At 40.6% G+C, this 22154-nt stretch overlaps 1 protein-coding gene across 4 annotated transcripts in view; it reads right to left on the reverse strand.

Annotated features, from left to right (window-relative positions):
* The window catches only part of ERBB4 (erb-b2 receptor tyrosine kinase 4), a 1174706-nt gene that overhangs the window by 216764 nt on the left and 935788 nt on the right, over nt 1-22154 (reverse strand). For all 4 annotated transcript variants that reach the window (XM_060688174.2, XM_034433703.3, XM_060688175.2 and 1 more), the window contains exon 17: nt 6701-6833. In XM_060688174.2, coding sequence (XP_060544157.2) covers nt 6701-6833 — 133 coding nt within the window. The remainder of the gene's footprint in view (nt 1-6700; nt 6834-22154) is intronic.

The raw sequence follows: 22154 nt of genomic DNA on the forward strand, positions 1-22154 counted from the left end.
GTGCTGTTCAGCAGAGAGCTTACAAAATCTCCCTTTGAGATAAGCTAAAGGCTTGATCTGCAGTTGGAAGGGTGCTGAAGCCCTTCTGAGTGAAGCACTGGATAAGTTGTCCAGGTACTGGAAAGGGCTTCCATGTTTTCTGTGATGATGTTACCAACATGAACAACTGGATGATTGTATGACAGTAGCATCTTCATTAGGATCCCTTTCAAAAAGGCTGGCTCTAGTATTTTCTCTATTCCAAGATATAAATTCTCCCAAAGATTGTAGAGAATCCATTGTACAATGGGTGATAAAAGTTTAATCCACTGATTTCCAGCTAGGTAACGAAGAGTTTGGCAAGATGGGAATCTTGAAAGCTTTCTAGTTTCTTATACTGCCCCAACAATACAAGACATGTCCATTGTTTAAAATATGTCAGTTTCCTTAATTTCTATTCATTCTTAGCTAACACAGTTCTGTAGTCCTGAAAAATGAGTATAAAAGCCCAGTCTAACACGATACCACAGATAAAAAAAACAAGAGACCCCAGATGAAACCAGCATGGTTGCATAAAGAACTCCCTGACAAACCGAAAGACAAGAAGGACAAATATATAAAAGGGAAAAGGGGACACATAACTAAAACAGAATACTAGCAAATAGCCCGAATCTTCAAGGAATGAGCCAGGAAAGCTAAGGCTCAGAATGAAGTAAGACCTACAACAAATGCCAAAATTATGAAAAAAAGTTCTTTCCAATATATATTGGTAAAGATAGTAAGGAGATAGTAAGGAGAAAGTGGAACTACTTAATCCATTCTTTGTATCTCTCTTCAAAGGGAAAAAAATAGTCCAACCTATCAAAAGCAGCACCGTAGGAGACAGAGCAGGAATGCACGTCAAAATAGATAAGAAAAACTATTCCCTGTAGAAGAGTTCAAATTGCCAGGAGCAGATGGATTACATTCCACAGTTTTGAATGAAATCACAGCAGATATAATTTTAGAACCCCTGAATGAAATCTTTCAGAGCTTCTGGAGCACAGGGGAACTACCAGAGGACTGAAAAAGAGCTGATGTGGTTCCAATCTTAAAGGTGGATCCAGGAAATTACAAAAGGTGGATCCAGGAAACTACATATCAATCAGCCTAACATCAACACCTGAGAAAATCCTGGAAAAGCAGTGAATATGTGAGCACTTTGAAATTAGCAAGGCAATTACAGTATTAGAAGCAAGCAAGATGGATTCTCAATTGACAGATCAATCACACCCAGCATGTAGTTCTCAATGGAACTAGATCTACATGGAGGGAAACATGCAATGGGAAACCTCAAGATTCTGTCTTGGGCCTAGTACTTTTCACCATATACATACATGATCTAGCTCAGTGATGGCTAACCTTTTCTGGATTGAGTGCCCAAAGCACATGTGCGCACAATTGCATGCACATCCACCCGAACCCCAAAATGCAATGTGCATGCACCCCCGTTCATGCATGTGTGGCCCCTTCCCACACGACACTCCCCCATTCATGCACAGCAGAGACTCTACAACTAGCTGGCCGGTGGGAGATGTGCGCGCATGCATGGTGGAGTTGAACTGGGATGATGGCTCATGTGCCTACAGAGAGGGCATTACGTGCCACCTGTGGCACGTGTGCCATAGGTTCGCCATCAGGGATCTAGGTGAAGGTATAGAAGGGGCACTCATCAAATTTGCAAATGACACCAAGCTGGGGGGAATAGCTAATACTTGGAAGACAGACTTAAGATTCAGAAGGATCTTAACCAGTGGTGAGATTCAGCCAGCTCGCACCACTTCGGGAGAACCGGTTGTTAAATTACTTGAATCCCACCACTGATCTTAACAGACCTGAATACTGAGCCTTAGAGAACAAAATGCATTTCAGTGGTGAGAAAAGTCAGGTCTTAAACATAGGTAAAAAAAGTCAAATGGACAGGTATAGAATAAGTGGCACCTGGCTCAATAGTAACAGTCAGAGGAATCTAGAGGTCCTAGTGGACTACTACTTATGAGCCAGCAGCTGCCAAAAAAGCCACTGTAGTCCTAGGCTGCATTAACAGAATGATAGTATTAAGATCATGTGAAGTGATAGAACAGCTTTATACTATTTGGTGAAACCACACTTGGAATATTTCATCCAGTTCTAGTCAACACAATATAAAAAAGATGCTGAGACTCTCAAAAGAGTACAGAGAAGAGCAACTAAAAGGATTAGGGCTCTGGAGGTTAAACCGTATGATGAATGGTTGAGGAGACTAGATATGCCTAGTCTTACAAACGGAATGGCTAGTACTGGAGCGGCTATCACAGAGAAGAGGGGTCGACCTCTTCTCCAAAGCATCTGAGTGCAGGACAAGAAGTAACAGGTAGAAGATCATTAAAGAGAGATCCAACTTAGAAATAAGGACAAATTTTCTGACAATGAGAACAATTAATCAGTGGAATGTCTTGCCTCTAGAAATTACAATGCAGGTGCTGCATTACTGGAGTTTTTCCAAGAAGAGATTGGAGGAGATTGGACAACCATTTGTCCAGAATGGTATAAAGTCTGTAACTCGATCAGGATGTTGAACTAGAAGACCTCCAAGGTCCTTTCCAACTCTATTATTCTATGTCCATGATGGCGAACCTATGGCACGCAGAGCCATATTAGTGGGCACGCCAGCTCAGCTCTGGGGCGCATGGGCGCACTGGCCAGCTGATTTTCGGGCCTTCTGGGCCCACCAGAAGTAGGGAAACAGGCTGTTTCCTGTCTCTGGAGGGCCTGGGGTGTGTGGGGAAGGCCCGTTTTTCTTTCTTACCTGGCTGCAGATCCTCTCTATGCATCTGGGAAGGGCGAAAACAGCCTTCCCCACTCCCTTGGAGGCCCTATGGAGGCTGAAAGGGCCCATTTCCCGACTCCCGGTGAGACAGGAAGTGACGTTTTTTCCTGTCCCCAGCCTCCAGAGACTCCTAGAGAGGCTCCTAGAGACTCCTAGAGAGGTTCTGGAGGCTGGGGACAGCAAAAAATGTCACTTCCTGTCCCACCGAGAGTTGGGAAATGGGCCCTTTCAGCCTCCGTAGGGCCTCCAAGGGAGTGGGAAATGATGTTTTCGTCCTTCCCAGATGCATAGAGAGGAACTGGAACCAGGTAAGAAAGAAAAATGGGCCTACCAGGCCATCATGTGCCAGGAGCAGGGGTGGGTGGGGTTGCGTGTGCATGCGCGTAGGCACGCGCGTGACCCTCCCCTGCCCCCCCTCTCCTGGCACGCAATGGCAAAAAGATTAGCCATAACTGTTCTATGTCATAAAGTGAAGTTTATGTATTTGGATCAGGACTCAAAACTTAATGACAATATTTGTATGATTGTGTCATTATATACTTAACATTGCAGGTCATTTTGGCATCCATCCAGTTTGCTGCACATTGTGTTATTCGTAAATCTGCTTCATTGGGGTGATTTGACTGAAGTTGCATCAAGCAATTTTCACTATTTGCAATGGAAAACTTACCCAAACAATTTAGAACATAGAACATAGGATTTATCACACAGGCTCTGAGATGAAAACATACACCTTTTGTTAGGGCTGCTGTTAAACTATGCTGCAATCTGCTTGCCACTGGCAGCCTGCCATAGAGGGAACTGCGGGTGGAATGAGAGGGAGGGTTGCCAGGGTATACCATGAGGAAACTAAACCAAGCCTTAGACCGTCGCATGAGAAACACTGGCTGCTTCAAGTCAAGAAAGGAATACCAGCTACGAAGACAGGGACTGTTTCCCAAAACAATTTGTTAGCACCTAATTGGATACTTCTTGATAAGTGTGTGTGTGTGTGTGTGTGTGTGTGTGTGTATAGGGGGACATGGAAAGGTTAACCATATACTTTGGGCAGGAAACTCTCAGATCTAGCTTTGCTTCTTCTTGGCTTTCATAACGTATACTTATGGTTAACTTTTGACCTAAGAGTCTTTCTTTGCTAACTGACCAAGTTGGGACAGATGACATATTTTTTATCTTTGGTCTTTTCTAATAAATGTCTAACACTGAATTTTATATTTCTCTGTTCAGTCTGCTTACTGAGTTCATTGAGGCATATCACTTGGTTAAAAAGTATGTAGCTTATACATTAAGTCATCTTGAAATGTTTGTTTAAACTCATATAAATATCAAACAAATAAAGTACAGTAATTGCTATTATGCCATTATGTATTATACAAATATTTTATTTATAAAACCATTGATATCTATCCCATTAGACCTACTATTGTGAGACAATAACAATGCCATAAAAACAAGCACATAGTAAAACGAAATTCAACCAGTTTTGAAAATAGCATACTAAAGTGCTGTTAAGTAGCACTTAGCTGCCAGCTGCCTGCAATTACTGCAAGTTCAAATCTCACCAGGCTCAAGGTTGACTCAGCCTTCCATCCTTCCGAGGTAGGTAAACTGAGGACCCGGATTGTGGGGGCAATAAGCTGACTTTGTATAAAAAAAACACCGCTTGGGGGCGGCGAAAGCCCTACTAAGCAGGTATAAACAAAAGAATGAAGGCTATTGCTTAATGCATTGTAAGCCGCCCTGAGTCTCTGGAGAAGGGCGGCATATAAATTGAACAAATAAATAAATAAATAAATAAATAAATAAATAAATAAATAAATAAATAAATTAAAAATCTCACAAGGAAAGACTTCCTTTTTGTGGTAGTGGAAAAGGAGTTCAATGCCAAATTGAAGTTTTCAGGATTATGCAGCAGTAGCAAGCAAGAATGGAGCTCGGATTCATAATGCTCTTACCCAAGGACTCAAGGAAATGGAACTTAGTCAGAAAACATCACATGATTAGAATGCTGCCCAGCTTTTGATTGGAAATACATTTTTCTCTAAAAAATAAATGGGAAAAGACTGGCCTCTAAACACTGACAAATAGCCTGTCTTTTCTCAAGATAAGGAAAATAATTAAAGACTACTCCTGCTCAAATTGGATTAAAAAGCTACTGTAGTGTTTCAAAGAGTCTGTTTGAAGGGCTAACTGCCCCATGTGCTGCCTTTTGAGTATCATTATCACGCCTCTATGAACATTGTAGATGACTTAATTAGTTGAGTACAGTCTTTGCTGTGCAGGCAAAATTATGGGGAGCAGGGAATTACATTATTAGTTGAGAACAAAAACAAATAACAAAGAGAAAAAGCTATGGATGTAAACCTGACACAATAATTTTTACACACCACTTCCCTTAATTAATTTTCAGGTACTAGAATGAAGATGTCAAAGTTTAAATAGAAATGTAAGGAGGAACAAAATTGTATACAGATGATATACAAAATCTGAAATACTATTTTCATGGTATAAATCCTTTTCATATTTATTTTAGAAATAGTGGTAGTAGCCAATTTATGATTTACATCCATAAAGCTACCATAATCTTGCAGACCACATTTTTGCAGTAGCAGAACCCGTGTGGTAAATGCGTTCCCAAGGCCATTCTCTTCCACAATGCAAAACTCAAAATAGGATCATTTTCTATTCTGGTTTCCAGGCAGAAGTATTGTAAAAATGGGACTCAGCATTCTTGAGGTCAACATCTACAATTAGCCCTAATGTTTTGGGAAGATTAAGCAAATGATATTTCTTCCCACTGCCCTAAATGAGATATTCAGTATTGAGTGACTCCTCCCTCCCCTTCAAGTTTATGATCTTGACAACTGACATTTCTGGCCTTAAATTTTGTTTTAAATTAAGTTGCAAGGATTGGTGACTCAAAATTTGTCATTTTAAAAGATTGCAAAACTATATTTGTATATTTATTTTATTTTTTATTTTATTTTGCATTTGTATACCACCCTTCTCCCTGAGGACTCAGGGCGGTGAACAGCCAAGTAAAAACATCAAGTACAAATATTAAAATACAATTAAAAATATATATAAATTTGGCCCCATTAATTAAAAACGATAAACAAAACAATTAAAAACACTTAAAAAATTAGGCCAGCCCGGCTTGCTGGAAAAGGAAGGTTTTAAGGGCACGGTGGAAGGCACTGAGGTCTTGGATTCTCCTTATCTTTGGGGGCAATTGATTCCAGAGGGTAGGTGCCCCCACAGAGAAGGCCCTCCCCCTGGGGGTCACCAGCCTGCACTGTTTGGCTGATGGCACCCCGAGGAGGCCCTCTCTGTGGGAGCGCACGTGGTTCTATGTGGTTTTATATTGCATTTTTAATTTGTTTTATTTTGTACGCCACCTAAAAGCCATTGACCTTTCTGGTAGATAAATCTAAATAAATATGTGTGAATAAAAATAAATAAAATATATACTGATTAAATATATTAGCAATGAATCAATTTGTGTGTATGTATGTTGTGCATACTAGTTTTTACTTTCTGGATAAATTTTGACACAATCTAAAATTACTTCTGAAATTAGCACATCCCTGTCTTTTGAAGATGTAAGTAGACTAAGGAACTGAAAACTGAAGCAAATAACTTATTGTTATTTATCTGTTTATATAATATCCAGGTATCAAAAGCAGAAGTACAAGGCATTCCTTAATGTGCTGTTACTGTTTTGCAGTAAAAGCCTAAGTTTCTTCACAAATATTTGGAACAGAAGAATTTTCTTTAAAATATCTATACACATACATACATCAAGACAAAGAAAAACAGCAGTACTTTTTAAGCATCTGACATATATTTACAGGAAAAGGATTCAATCTTTACCTCGGTCTCCAGAAACCTTCGTAAAGCCCTCTTTTTTTTAATGCTCTTACGTCTCACATAAACTGCAAATGTAAGACCCAAAATGACGATGATGAAGAGTCCTCCAATCACTCCTGCAGCAATCAGGGGAGTTCTGCAAATTGGAACCCAAGGAGAATGATGCTGAATCACAGGAATATGTGCATACTTTCAAATTAATTTTTAGAAATACATGTACATTTTTGAAATAGTGCAGTTAGTTTTGCTATATTCTAAATAATGCAACAACAACAAAAAAAGGAGTGGTAATGTTTTTATCACATTTGTTCTGGAATTTTTGTTGTTAGAAACACAAACAGCCATCATGCAAGCTTTGGAGAATAAAAAGGGAATGAATGAAAAGGCAGACCAACGTATAGTTTGAAAATACTTAATGAAAAAAGAAAGCTTTACATGAAAGTATTTAATGGAAAAACTATACAATGCCCAATATGGGTTGGCTCCCTCTTCCCTAGGGGACCATCTTCTCCAGGCAGAATCTGCTTTCCTGTGAGCTCCACTAAGTAGACCAAGCCAGGAAATCATCTCCACAGGAAGACATACATTACTTTTATTGAGACTGCTTATAATAACAGAATGTTGCCCATCGGATTTTGCTGTACAGTCTTCTCCTTCTTATAGTTCACTGAATTAGGAGACTGGTGGCTCACATGGTTAGTACACTGGAGGTTAGCAAGCCTGCGTTCAAGAATCAAGTGCAAGCACTCTCTCTTCTGGATCTGTATTTTCAAATTTTGCCTTGACTGCTAAAATTGAGGAGTCTGACTGCTGTGTGAATATCAATACAATCTCCATATGGCTCGGTTTTTGTACTTCAGTTCTACAGCATTACTGCCATTAACATTCTTGGTCCTTCATTTACCCATAAAAACAAAGAACACATAAACACAAAGAAAAGTTGCTGCCAAAGCAGATAAAGGTTTTAACCTGAATGCTCTTTATCGGTACAAGTGCTAGATGCTAACACTTGACCCATAAAATTTATCTGTTCTAGTGTCACAAAGACTGTTTAATGGTTTTGGATGCTGAACACCATCTGTGATGAGTTAATTAACACATTCCTTGCCTGATGTATTACAGTATTGTAATAGCTGTGATTGACCTTGGTTCACATACGTTCACCAAAAAACACTGACATTATCATATTTAAAACAGAATGGCACTCTCCTCATCACTGTAAACTAGAAAGGTAATATGTGACTACGAAAGGAAAACTATAAATGTTAAATATAAATGTTTTCCTTGCTCTTTTTTGTCCTTAAATGCAAAATGAAGTAATTTGATTCCTTCTATCCAGTTCTATGCCCTACCTAAGCATTTATTCTGACAATGAACAGATCAAACTGTAATTTAAAGCGATTGGGTTTACAAATCATGCTGTGGTATAAAGTTTGCTTTGCAAACACTATGTTAAATTGATAGATCCCTATTGGCAAAGCAAAGATGTTTTGGCCCAATATGCTGCCAAAATGGGATTCTATCTAAACATTAGATGAGTTTTTGAAGGAAGACTGGAGAATAAAACCAGTCAAGAATATAATTTTTAAATGTTTGGCATAGGTGAATTGCAATACTTTATAAAGATTATATTAGTTGTAGTTAAAGTTTACTTGTTAAAGAACAATAAATAGTGTTAATCTAGAATAGATTAAGATTGTGCATTGTAGCAGATGATCCTGCATACATTACATGGAATGTATATGGTGTTTTCCCAAAAATAAGACCTAACCAGAAAATAAGCCCTAGCCTCATTTTTGCATGCTCCTAATATAAGCCCTACTCCAAAAATAAGCCCCAGTTAAGGTTGTCATCAGCTCTCTCTGTGTGTGTGGACGGACGTGGCCAGCAGCGGAGGCAGGGAGGGTGCAGGGGCTGATGGTGTCTGGCAGCAGCTGCAGCCCGCACAGCGCATGTGAGTTAATTACTTGTCAAAGCAGGAGGCAGAGGTACAGGCGAGTGAGGGAGGCATGTGATCCAGATGTGACGCACGGGCCATCGGAAAGCCAAGAGTTGGTGGGCTGGAGCGGGCAGGCAGCTGTGGGAGGCTCGTTTTTGCATAGCAGCACCAGCAGCAGATGGAGGCAGAGGCATGAGGAGGGAAAGAAGATTTGAACGTGCCGTGTGGGCCACGGGAAAGCTGAGTCGGTGGGCCGGAGTGGGCAGCCGGCTGCGGGAGACTCATCGTCATGCGGCGGCAACGGCAACAGATGGAGGCAAAAGTGCAGGAGGAAAGCAGATGATCCCAATGCACCATGCGGGCCATAGGCAAACCGAGGGACAGAGGGACAGAGTGGGCAGGTGGCCAGAGGAGGCTTGTCTTCATGTCTCTTGGCTTGCCTGTGGCCTGCATGGTGCATTGGGATTGCCTGCCTTCCCCCCATGCCTCTGCCTCAATCTGTTGCTTGGACAGGTAATCAACTCACCTGCACAGCGCGGGCTGCGCAGCCCCAGAGTGCACTGACCAAGGGGCCTGCGGGCTGTAGCTGCTGGCAGACACTGTAAGCTCCTACGTGCTTGCCGCCTCTTGTGCATGGGCCAGGGAGTAGGGTGCCCAACTGGGCTGATCACCCTGATATTGTGTTTCCCCGAAAATAAGTCCTAATGTGTCTTTTGGAACCAAAAGAAATATAAGACTGGGTCTTATTTTCAGGGAAATATGGTATACAGAGACATGCATATATACATAAATACATACATATATAGAGGGCTAACTGACTGGTTAGATTGCCCATCAAAAGGGAGACAAAGGGAGAAACTTGATTTTGCAATTGCCTCCCACCTTTCTGCCAGCTCTGAGCCTGTATATTTTTGATAATCCCAATTTGAGGACACCATGCCTTAATTCCACAGCAAGAATTAGAAGGGAAAAGCAGGTTTCCTGTTACCATCATAACACAGAGGTGTTAACCTCCCAAAGAATATGATTTAACTTTCATCCTGCCATGACCCACATACAAAAGAAAAAGATACGAGATTTGAACATTGGCTGTGTTGTAGATGTGAGTTAAATTAACGGCTTTTCTAATGTCTGCAATAAACCTCTTATCAATTGGGAAGCTAATGATTTAATTCTTTTTTAATTATCTTAACTTTTGTATTTGTATGTTTTTTAATTTTGGCTGTTCACCGCCCTGAGTCCCCTCTGGGAGAAGGGCAGTATACAAATTAAATTAATTAATTAATTAATTAATCAAGAGCTACAGTATGTCCCCGAATCCCTCTGTTAACTTTCTAGTTCAAACAATGTATTGGTGAAGTCTGGCAGGTAAGAGGAAAAACTGATCTTTTAAATAGTGCGGGGGGGGGGAGGCAGTGGTGGTGGCACTTCATTCATATTCGAACTTCCCAGAAGCATACCAAACAGTCACCCAAATTTATATCTTAGTCTATATTACCTCCTAAAGCATCAACACACATCATTCTCCCACAGATCTATAGAAGCTCTAGTGAAGGGATGATAGAAATTGATATTGTTACAACATGAGATAAACTTAATTGCAGAATCAAATGGCATCTGTGGTAGACTGATTTAAATTATGCAGATTTAATGAAAATAATTTAAAATTTTGTCAGGTTCGCCTGATACGCCAGTTGCGCCCCTTTCTGGACCGAGACTCCCTACGCACGGTCACTCAAGCACTCGCCACTTCTTGTCTGGACTATTGTAACGCTCTCTACATGGGGCTCCCCTTGGGGTACATCCGGAGGCTCCAACTGGTGCAGAATGCGGCTGCGCGGGGGATTATGGGAGCGACGGGGCGCTCCCATGTGACTCCTCTCCTGCGCGAGCTGCATTGGCTTCCGGTGGACTTCCGGGTGCGCTTCAAGGTGTTGGTGATCACCTTCAAAGCGCTCCATGGCTTAGGGCCAGGGTACTTACGGGACCGCCTTCTGCCACCAATAGCCTCCCATCGGCCGGTTCGCTCCCACAGAGAGGGCCTCCTCAGGGTGCCGTCGGCCAGACAATGCCGGCTGGTGACCCCCAGGAGGAGAGCCTTCTCTGTGGTGGCACCTACCCTATGGAACAATCTACCCCCAGAGATACGAGTGATCTCCGACCTTCGGATCTTTCGTCGGGCCCTAAAAACTTATTTTTTTCAGTTAGCCGGTCTGTCTTGATTTTAGGGTTAGTTTTAAAATTTTAATATTGATTTTAATTGACAAGTTTTAAATTATGGGCCAAATTTATAAATTATTTTAACTTTATTTTTAACTGTGATGTTTGTATAGATGTTTTTATCTTGGCTGTTCACCGCCCTGAGTCCGAAAGGAGAAGGGCGGTATAGAAATTTTAATAATAAATAAATAATAAATAATAAATAAAATGTGGTACGCATCTGCAGGAAAAATTGTAAATGCTATTGTACAATATTTGATTTAGTAGCATTGAAAATTGGAAAAATTATCAAGATGAACTTTTACAAACTTCCCTCACAATTATCTGATTTTGTTAAAGGAAACAATGCTTAATTTAAAATATGCAAGTTGATGTCTAATTTAGCTTGAGTTAACTATGTTAAAAATAGCTGAATTGGTTTTTCAAGTGAAGCAAGTTTAGTCTAAGAGAAAGAGCCATTCTTTTTATATTTTATTCATCTTTTTTTTTACTCAAGAAAAAAGGCAAAGATAGAAAAATGAACAAAAACCTGCTCTCTAAACAGAAACAGTCTATGACTGCCAAACCAAAAAACATGATTTGCAAACTGAACCTATAACTTTTCTCCAGATTGTTTTTCATGCCTGAAACTTTTCTTTTATACATTGCAAATTAAGTAAGGCTATGCTTCACTCAGTCATATCACATGTGGCTCACTCTGTTATTTTGGTATATTGAACAAAAATGTGCTTTCCACACATATAAGCACGTACCACATTGTACAGAAACACATTATATGCTAAGGGGTCAATTTGCTATTGTGACATCCTTTCTAGTGATTCAGCTGTAGCTCAGATGTGGTTGACATTTAGCAGGTAGCGGGAATAGTCAAGTAAAATCAATCTGATGTTTTCTTCCAGTATTATTTAATTGGGGAACTTAATCAAGTATGCAATATGCACTGCACTGTATTGATGGAAAACAAATGATCATGTTGTGCTGTGGACATTTAACCAACTGATCAGTCTCACAGTTTTAATACAAAACAACATAATTTCAGAGTGTATTTGCATCTCACTCAGATATGAACCAATGTATTACAACGACCATTCACTATTCTTTATTTTGGAACGACCACATCTATTGCAAGATGACCATTTCTCAGAAACATTAGGATTGGAGAGACCCTATGATCAGAAGGTAGACTTGGCCCTCTTCCTCCCTCCCCATGGTGGCATTTGTTTTCCAGAAATGGAACTATATAGTACCTATATATATACTTGCATTTCTGCCAGTCTCTGAAGATTCATTGGCAGAAATTGCTCCATAGGGATTCCTTTCAAACCCATGAGACATAGCTTTAATCCAGAGCAGTTCAACTAGATTCAGGCTCTGGCTGAAGTTATGGCCTGTTTCTGCTAGAACTAATCAGCTGAAGCCAGGAGGAATGCCGGTCAGCATTATGGAAGTGCCTGTTTTTTGTTTTTACCTGGACAGAAGCCCCCTTACATGCCGCCAAAAGTTACGAATGAGGACAGTTTTTACTGTCTTAATTAGTTTGCCCTACAAAAGAAAAGGAAGTTCCTGTCTCTTACCAACTACTGCAATAATGCTGTGGCTATACATTTTTATACTGAAACTAATTGGCTTTAATCCCTATCGTCAGATAACAAGTAGCCAGCAAGTCCACAGATAGCCAGATTAGGTAGGACTAATCTGGCAATGAGAGCCAGTTTGACTAGCATCAGGCTAGAAATCAGGTGACTGTGAATGCTAGTCTCATTTTAGGCACAAAAGCAGCTGGGTGACCTTGGGCCACCCTCTCAGTTCTAAGAAGGCAATGGCAAACCTCTTCTGAAAAGCCTTGCCAAGAAAGCTGCAGGATTTGTCTAAGCAATTACTAAAAATTGAACTCAATTGAACAGAGGAAAAACGTGTAGTCAGTTTCCTGTCTTCTTATCTCTTATGGAGTTATAGTGCATGGAGTACTGAATATGAGACAAAGGCTTCTATTAAGTGATCACTGTCGTCTTCTACTTTCTGCCAATACTGCTTTTCCCACCCAACATTATAAATTAGGATAATACATGTTTATATTCTGGGACTGATTTTCTGATTCTTCTTTTAATCCAGTTGTGCTTTTGGTTTAGTAAAAAACAAAAACCCTATAGAATGAGTCATTCTAAAATTCTATAAATAAATCATGAGCTATCAGAATTGTTTCTATAGTTCTCCTCCATTAAATTTTATTTCAGTAAGACTAAATCCAAACCCAATTTATATTAAACCAATTAAGGGAATCAGAAACCTCAGCTGGCATTTCAGAAAAAAAAAATCAATATTGCAATATGCACATAAAATATGCAAGAAAATTTGCCTTTGATTCACCTTTGTAGAAAAGAACATTCAGCAAATACATATTTAATCTGGAACACAAGGATCAGTGTATTAGTATAGCTTTTCTGTATCAGGATCAAATTAATCATAAACTAGATGTGGTCACACTTTTTTTCTACTTAGGAACGAAAAGCGACAAATCCCTATAGAGGTAATCCTCAACATACAACAGTTAATTTAGTGACCATTCAAAGTAACAACAGCACTGAAAAAAGTTACTTATGACCATTTTGCACACACATGACTATTTTAGCATCCCCATGGTCACGTGATCAATTGACTCAGATTTATGTTGGTTCCAGTGTCTTGGGGTCATGTGATCAACTTTTGTGACCTTCTTATAAGCAAAGTTAATGGAGAAGCCAGATTCACTTAATAACCTTATTAATTTAACGACTGCAGTGATTCACTTAATAACTGTGGTAAGAAATAGCAATAGCAATAGCACTTAGACTTATATACTGCTTCAGTGCTTTATAGCCTTCTCTAAATGGTTTACAATGTTAGCATATTGCCCCCAACAATCTGGGTTCTCATTTTACTGACCTTGGAAGGATGGAAGTTTGAGTCAACCTTGAACCGGTCAGGATCAAACTTCTGGCAGTGAGCAGTGAGTTAGCCTGCAATATTGCATTCCAACCACTGCACCACCACAGCTGAATAGGTCATAAAATGGAGCAAAAATCACTTAGCTAATGTTTCACTTTGCAACAGAAATTTTGGTCATCATAAGTCGAGGACAACCTGTACATCTATTGCAGATCAAGGTACACTTAGAATGCAGTTTGTTGTAACATTTACAATGTGATGAAACAGTTTGAATACATGCCACCTGTATTTTGTTTCAAGGTGTTTAAACCTTATTAACATGTTATATTTGTCTTTACTCCAACTTTGTTTAGGTCAAATACTGATTTTTAGTTGAATATAATAACTAAAGCCTTAAATTATGTCTGCCCTAGAATCTCTGTAAATTCCTTCCAGCATATTGTGTTAGAATTTAACAATTTTATGCAGAATGAACCAGTATTTACACTTGAACACAAACTGCCCCTCTAACTTTTTGAAGTATATGAGAGTAAAAAATTCTTGGGCTCATAAATTTCAATTATTCAAGTTTGCTGCAAACCCTACCCACCTCTCAAGTATGTAATATCTGATATCTTTGATGTGACTTTTGAAGCTTTCACCATTACAGGTACAGAACAAGTATAGCATTCTATCTGTGCAAATGCTCTACCTAAGTAATAACATGATTATCAAATCCCAGGTGACTGTTGAAAAAGAGGTAAAATAAAAGTCTAGTCATATAGGCTGCCCAATATTGTGCCAGCAAAATGACTTGCTCAGTGGACATTAACTATCAAAATACTGTGTTTTTTTAAAGACATCTTCTTGTATCTGTGCAGTGTTTTTCACTGTGACACTCCCCTTTAGAACATGCTTGTCACTGAATACAAACATTCTAGTTCAAGCATATATTACGTTTATGAAAACATTTCCTTTTGATTAATCATAAGGTTGTTTAAGCCATGCTTTTGAGTGAATATTTATTATATGGTTTAAAGTGTTGAATATTACTAGGACATATACTCCATGACAGGAAGTAGATAAATATTTTACATAGATAACATTTTACACTGGAAATATTTGCTAACTATGCCTTCTGGAACTGTGTTCCAGAAAAAGGACATAAATAATTTACTAGAATTTGAATGAAATAAGGTTTTGGTGTCTTTCATTGTATTCATTTTCAGATTAAACCAAGGCAGAAGTTAATGTTTCCAACTGAACTCATTCAATTATAAACATGAATAAGGTGAAGATTTGATAATTTACTGAAATGTTAATGGTATAACCAAGGAATTGGGGTACTTTCATACCATAAACTTCTACTCATAAATTATGTTTAGCCAAAAGTATTCTATGGGGTTTGTTTGTTTTTTGGCAGTATTTCAAAACTCACCACCTTACTTAGAATTAAAATTTGAACCAACATTTGCAAAACACTCTTTCTCAATAACTAAATAAATGCAAATAGTATACAGTTCTGCTGCAAATTAATTGATCCATGATGTTCAATAGGTATTATACAGTTGACCTATTCTGTTTCATGTCTTATGTCAGATATTGCTGAATGCTGATTACTGCATATTTTCTGTAGAGGAGCTGCCAAACATTTCTTATATCAAAGGAATTGTATGCCCATAGTGGCAAACTGATATTTGTTGCAGTTTTCCTTAGCTCTTTCATAATATGTTTTGTGCAATGGTATTTTTACATTATTATTTGGTAATAATTGTAATTTCAACATTATGCTTCCTAGTTATTTATTTATTTATTTATTAAGGCTTCTATACGGGTTGTCCTCATTTAGTGATCCAAGTGGATCCAGCAACTTGTTGTTAAGCAAAGCAGTTAATAAGTGAAATCACAATTGTGCTTATGATCTTTCTTCAGTTGTCCTTTGTGTAACAGACCTGCAAAGTTTGTAAATACAAGATTAGTTATAAAATTACTTTTCATCACTGTTGCCACTGTGAATGGTTGGTAAATGACAATTTAGTTCTGCTAAATTGCTATGGGCTATAAGCAATTTTAGGAAATGCCATAACAAAGTTTAAAGATAATAATTTGAAAACCCAACACATGAACAACCCCATACCAAGCAATGAACATGCCATCTCAAAGGCACAGACCAAACCTGTTTTCCAAATGCTTTCCTAAATAGTCAGGTCTTTACAGCCCTTTGGAAATCTAATAAGGAGGAAGAGGACTGGATATCTCACCTCTGGTAAGATGGGGGGGGGCACACAAGTTTAATAATAAATTAAATAATAAAATTAAATATAAAAATAAATAAAATAAAATAAAATTTGGGAGTAAGCAATCCTTTTTTGATCTCACGTGCTGGGCAGATTGAGCCTGGAGAAGGCAATCACATAGATACCAGCTGTTGAGCCATGAGGGACACCATCTCGAATTGCACCCAAAGACTAACTGATAGCTAAAATAGGGATGTTATATAGGTAAATTTCAATTTGATCCTTACTATCCAGGCAGCTGCACACTGGATCAGTTGAAGTTTCCAAATGATCTTCAACATCACCTTCATGTAGAGACAATTAGAGTAGTACAACCACAAAGGGCTGAGGGAAGGAATGATCTTGCACAATAGTTCTTGATCCAGAAATGGTCAGAGATGCCATAAAATATACAATAGTGCAAAGGTTCTCCTGGCCATGGCCTTTATCTGTGCTTTTAGCAGGAATTAAGGGTCCAGGAGATCCCACTTATCAAGAGTCAACTTTATATGAGGAAGTACAACCCCATCTAAAATTAAGAAAAAATATCTCTGGATGCAGTAAGCCTTTGAATTCATAGTCACTTCATCTTGATAATATTTACTAGAATTGAACTAAACTACCTTCTACCAACATCATAGATTATAGACAGATCTATGTCTGTTTTTCCCCATCAAACTTTTACAGTATCCAGGTTAGGATTTCTACTATGCAGCCTGTTCAACAGAGGCAGAGATGCAGAACCTACATATAATCCATATTCTGATACTATACGATATATTAATTTTATCTTGGGAGGGTGTGTGTGTCTGTATGTGCGAGTGGGTTTGGGATAGACTGAAATTTAAATTATTAGTATGGAAGGAGTGGGTTTGGAATGGCTGGAATTAGGGAGAATGAGGGAACTGAGGGCAGGGAGTGGAGTCCCCTCTGCTGAGTGTGTGAGCAGAAACAGATGGGGGCTTAGATATGACCCCCGGTTCGGTATGAGTGGGGTGCCTTGCCTGTCGGGGAGGTGGGGGGTCGCTGAGGTGGGGAAGGGGATCCCTGGGGGGATGGAGAGCTGGAATATTGCGGTTATGACTGGGAGAGGTAGATATGGCGGGAGCCAAGGGGTAGGCCGCTCTCGGGGAACAAGGATTCGCTGCCTCAAAGCGATTACTTGTTCCAGCCTCTTTGATTTTGGTTCACCGGGCTCACCTTGTATACCTGGTGACTTGGGATGTCAGGGCCCTGGCTTCAGGTTGCTGCTGTTTAATGCCAGGTCTGTTGTTAACAAGGCTCCCCTCATTCAGGACTTAATCCTGGAGGAGGGGGCTGACCTGGCATGTATAACTGAGACGTGGCTGGGCCAGGAGGGGTGTGTGCCCCTCTCAGAGATGTGCCCAGACGGGTTTCAGATATTGCATCAGCCATAACTCCAGGAAATGGGTGGAGGAGTGGCAGCTATTGTCCGGAAGAGTCTTTGTCTTCACAGGATCCCTGCCCCAGAGATTGTTGGATGTGAGTCTCTCTGGGGGGACTTCAACCTGCTGGCACTTGGCAAATCCTCAGCTGTGGCTCAGGAGTTCATGGCTTCCATGACAACCATGGACCTGACCCAAGTAGTTCAGGGTCCAACCCATGAGGGGGGGACACACGCTCGACCTGGTGTTTCTCTCGGGGCAGTGGAGACATGATCTGGAATTAAGGGATATAGAGATTTTTCCCTTGTCGTGGTCAGATCATTTCCTGTTGAGGTTGGACTTTAAGATGCCACTCCTCCATCGCAGGGAGGTGGAGCTGATTAAGTAGTTCCGCCCCAGACACCTAATGGACCCTGAAGGGTTTCAGAAGGAGTTTGGGGAGATACCTGACTCCCTTGTCCACAGCCCGGCCGAGACCCTAGTGGCTGCCTGGAATAGGGCAGCGTCTGGGGCATTGGACCAGATTGTGCCTTTGCGACCTGTCAATGGCAGTGGATCCAGGAAAGCTCCCTGGTTTACCGAGGAGCTCCGGGAGATGAAGCGCCAGAAGAGATGTCTAGAGCGACACTGGAGGACCAGTAAATCCAAATCTGACCGAACACTCTTGAGAGCCTTTATTAGGACTTATTTAGTGGCGATACAGGCGGCAAAGTGCTCACATTTTTCCGCACTTATTGCATCCACTGATTCTCACCCAGCCGCCCTATTTAGGGTGACTCGCTCCCTCCTTAATGCAGGGGGAGCGGAGGAGCCCTTGCAGGGTAGAGCGGTGGAGTTTGTGCAGTTTCTGTTGGATAAAGTCGCTCAGATTTGGATGGACCTGGACTCTGATTGGGCAATACCGACTGAGATGACAGGGGCAAGTCTTAGTCCTATTGAGTGGGAGGAGTTTGAGACAGTGACTCCTGAGGAAGTGGACAAGGCTGTAGGTGCGATGAGTTTCTCCACTTGTTTGTTGGACCTGTGCCCCTCCTGGCTGGTTTTGGCCAGCCGGGAGGTGACACGAGGCTGGCTCCAGGCTTTAGTTAACACGTCCTTGAGGGAGGGGTCTTTCCTACAACCATTAAAGGAAGTGGTTTTAAGGCCCCTCCCCAAGAAGCCTTCCCTGGACCCAGCAGAATTAAAGAACTTTCGTCCAGTCTCCAACCTATCCTTTGTGGGAAAGGTTGTAGAGAAAGTGGTGGCCCTTCAGCTTCTGTGGTCATTGGATGAAACGGATTATCTGGACCCTTTTCAGTCTGGTTTCAGGCCTGGCTACAGCACAGAAACTGCCTTGATCATGCTGATGGATGATTTCTGGCGAGCCCGAGATGTGAGTCATTCCTCTGTCTTGGTGCTACTTGACCTCTCAGCAGCTTTCAATACCATTGACCATGGTATCCTTCTGGGACGACTAAGGGAGGTGGGAGTGGGAGGCACGGTGTTGCGGTGGTTCTCCTCTTATCTCTGTGGTCGGTCACAGTCGGTGTTGGTAGGAGGACAGAGGTCGACCCCTAGGCCCTTTGTTTACAGGGTGCCTCAGGGCTCGGTCCACTCTCCCCTCCTATTTAATATTTACATGAAACCGCTGGGTGAAATCATCTGATGATACAGTATGGGATATCAGCAATATGCTGATGATACCCAGCTGTATATCTCCACCCCCCGTCAGTTCACTGAGGCAGTGGATGTGATGTGCCGGTGCCTGGAGGTTGTGAGGGCCTGGATGGGAGTCAACAGGCTCAGACTTAACCCAGACAAGACCGAATGGCTGTGGGTATTGCCTCCTAAAGACTATGTCGATTGTCCGTTCTTGGTCTTGTGAGGGGAGAAATTGTCCCCCTCAGAACGGGCTCACAATCTGGGTGTCCTCCTAGACTCACAGCTAAGATTGGAACAACATCTGACAGCTGTGGCTAGGGGGACCTTTGCACAGGTTCGCCTGGTGCACCAATTGCGACCCTACTTGGATCAGGAGGCTCTCCTCACAGTCACTCATGCCCTTGTCACCTCACGGTTGGATTATTGCAACACGCTCTACATGGGGCTACCCTTGAAAAGTGTTCAGAGACTACAGTTGGTCCAGAATGCAGCCGCGCGAGCTATTGTGGGTGCACCTAGATACACCCACATTACACCAATTCTCCGTGAGCTGCACTGGCTCCCTATCGGTCTCCGGACACAATTCAAGGTGTTGGTTATCAAAGCCCTACATGGCTCAGGGCCAAGCTATCTTTGAGACCGCCTTCTATCGCACAGCTCCCAGCGACCGGTAAGATCCCACAGAGTTGGTCTTCTCCGGGTCCTGTCAGCTAAACAATGTAGGTTGGTGGGCCCGTGGAGGAGGGCCTTCTCTGTGGCTGCTCCGACTCTCTGGAACCAATTACCTCCTGAGGTCCGGACCGCCCCCACCCTATTGGCCTTCCAGAATGCGGTGAAGACCTGGCTTTTCCGGCAGGCCTGGGGCCATTGATCTCGCTACGGCGATCTTGCGAGACCCGGCCACGGAATGGAGTGTATGGGTTTTTAATGTTTTCTTTAAAAAAATTTTTACGGGATATTGTTCACATTGTTTTTTTGCTGTAAGCCGCCCAGAGTCCCTAGGGAGTTGGGTGGCATAGAAATGCGACAAATAAATAAATAAATAAATAAATAAATAAATAAATAAATAAATAAATAAATAAATAAATAAATATCAAATAAATAAATAAATAAATAAATAAATAAATAAATAAATAAATATACATAGCCCATGCTGGATATAGTAGTTATGTAATCTCTCCCAACAATTTTATAAACATGCTCCCAAACATCAGAACTAGCCCAGAAGGAGACCATGGTCATATTCCTTTTAAGATTAAGAATGGTTATTATCAGGTGATACTTTCTGGTTAGATGCCATGGGAAGCAAGGAAAAAAAACCTAGAACCTCTTTTCTTTTAACAGAGGTACAATTGCAGGTGAAGAAAGTAAAAGGAGAAATCCTATTATAGTTTTCTCACATAACCTATAGTTGAATAACACTTGTCAAAGGCAGGCAAATAATGCTTCATGTCTGATTCTATAAAATTTTTGATGCAGTTATATGCCTACTCTCCATTATCATCAAAAATTGACTGCTGCTGTAATACCCTTTCATGTCAAATGCTGATATTGAATGTAACGCTCGCTAGCGTTGGAGAAGAATCACACAACCAGAAAATATTCAAAGGATATTCTCCACTGAACTTTAAACAAGATAATTTAAATTTTTGACATCAAATTACACCCCCTCCCAAAAGGTGATAGGGAGATGAGAATGGATGTCAGTTTTAGGAGTATTAGTTTCCTGGGTTCAAAATAAGGTAAATCTATTAAAAGATAGGCAATTGTCATATTAATCAACTCATCTCTGACTACAAATCTGAGAAAAACTTTCCTGCCATTTGTGATAGAAAAGATAAAGAATAGAACTGTATTTGCAATAGTGGTGAATATCTGTAGCTCAGGTGTAGGATGAGAGTAAAGGTTTGTTCTCTGAGCTTGTGAGTTGGTTTCCGAGCGTTTTGTTACCAGGCTAGGTAAACATCTTCAACAGATTTTAGGGAATGTCAGTGTCAGTGTTCTGTTTATAAGGGCTTTAGGTGTCAAGTGAGGGTCTTGTAGTATTATAGTATTATATTTACTATAGTATTATAGTTACTAAAATAATCTTTACATCAGTTGAAAGAAACAAGCTCCTGTCTTATCTATATGATAAAAGATCCACAAAAGCCAAAATATCAGCAATAATTATAAAATATAACACTGAAAACAACATATGGGGGAGGAGATCCAGAACGTATTAACTTAGTAAAAGGGGATGTCCTTTTACAAATATGTATAACTGAGGGGAAAGAAAATTTGGCATTTCTATGAGTCACACTTCTCTTGACAGCACCTAATAGAGGGAGGGAAGATTGTTGCTGCTGTTCCATACTCCTTTAACCGTCAGTCCTCACTGCATACTCGCCAACTCATATCCTGACTTTCCTGAATTTTCACAAGGACATGATAGCAGAGGAAAAGGCAGGAATAGGGACAGAGTTTCCTGAAGTTTGTTGGAACCCACATAATCAATCCAATTCTCTCTTTCTCTGCAACTGAGGAAAAGAAAAGCACTGTTCCAGTAATGCCTAGAGCAAGGACATGAGACATAAGGCAGTTGTTCCATATAGATCCATGTGTGTGTGTGATTATGTCATTCTTCCTATGAAAAGAAGGGATAAGCATGAAATGAGTGTCTGCATAACAATTAAAGGACTCAGTTACTTGCAGTATATAAAAATTATATCCTACATAATTATAGGATAATCTATCTGTCTAAACTTTTCCACTATGTTCTGGTCTCAGAATTCGGGCTGTAAATATCAGGCTAGATGAAGCTTGCATTCATTAAATGATTGTATATGGTCCCTGCTGACTTTAAAAGGAATTCAAGTAAGTAACCACAAAATCTGTTTACCTCTTGTACAGAAAGAAACATGCTGTGGTTTGGGTATATTAACTGCCACTCTATCTGATCCAAAGTTCACTGACAGCTATCCCCACAGTGAAAAAGATACTTTGTGCAAGCTAATATTTATGTTAAAAAATAGGTTCTGTTTCTCAATTTAATAAACAGTAGGGCTCTTCAGAACAGGTGGTCTTCCTTG

This window comes from Pantherophis guttatus, chromosome 1 (assembly GCF_059756535.1).
Source record: "Pantherophis guttatus breed Tessera chromosome 1, ASM5975653v1, whole genome shotgun sequence".
Lineage (NCBI taxonomy): Eukaryota > Metazoa > Chordata > Lepidosauria > Squamata > Colubridae > Pantherophis > Pantherophis guttatus.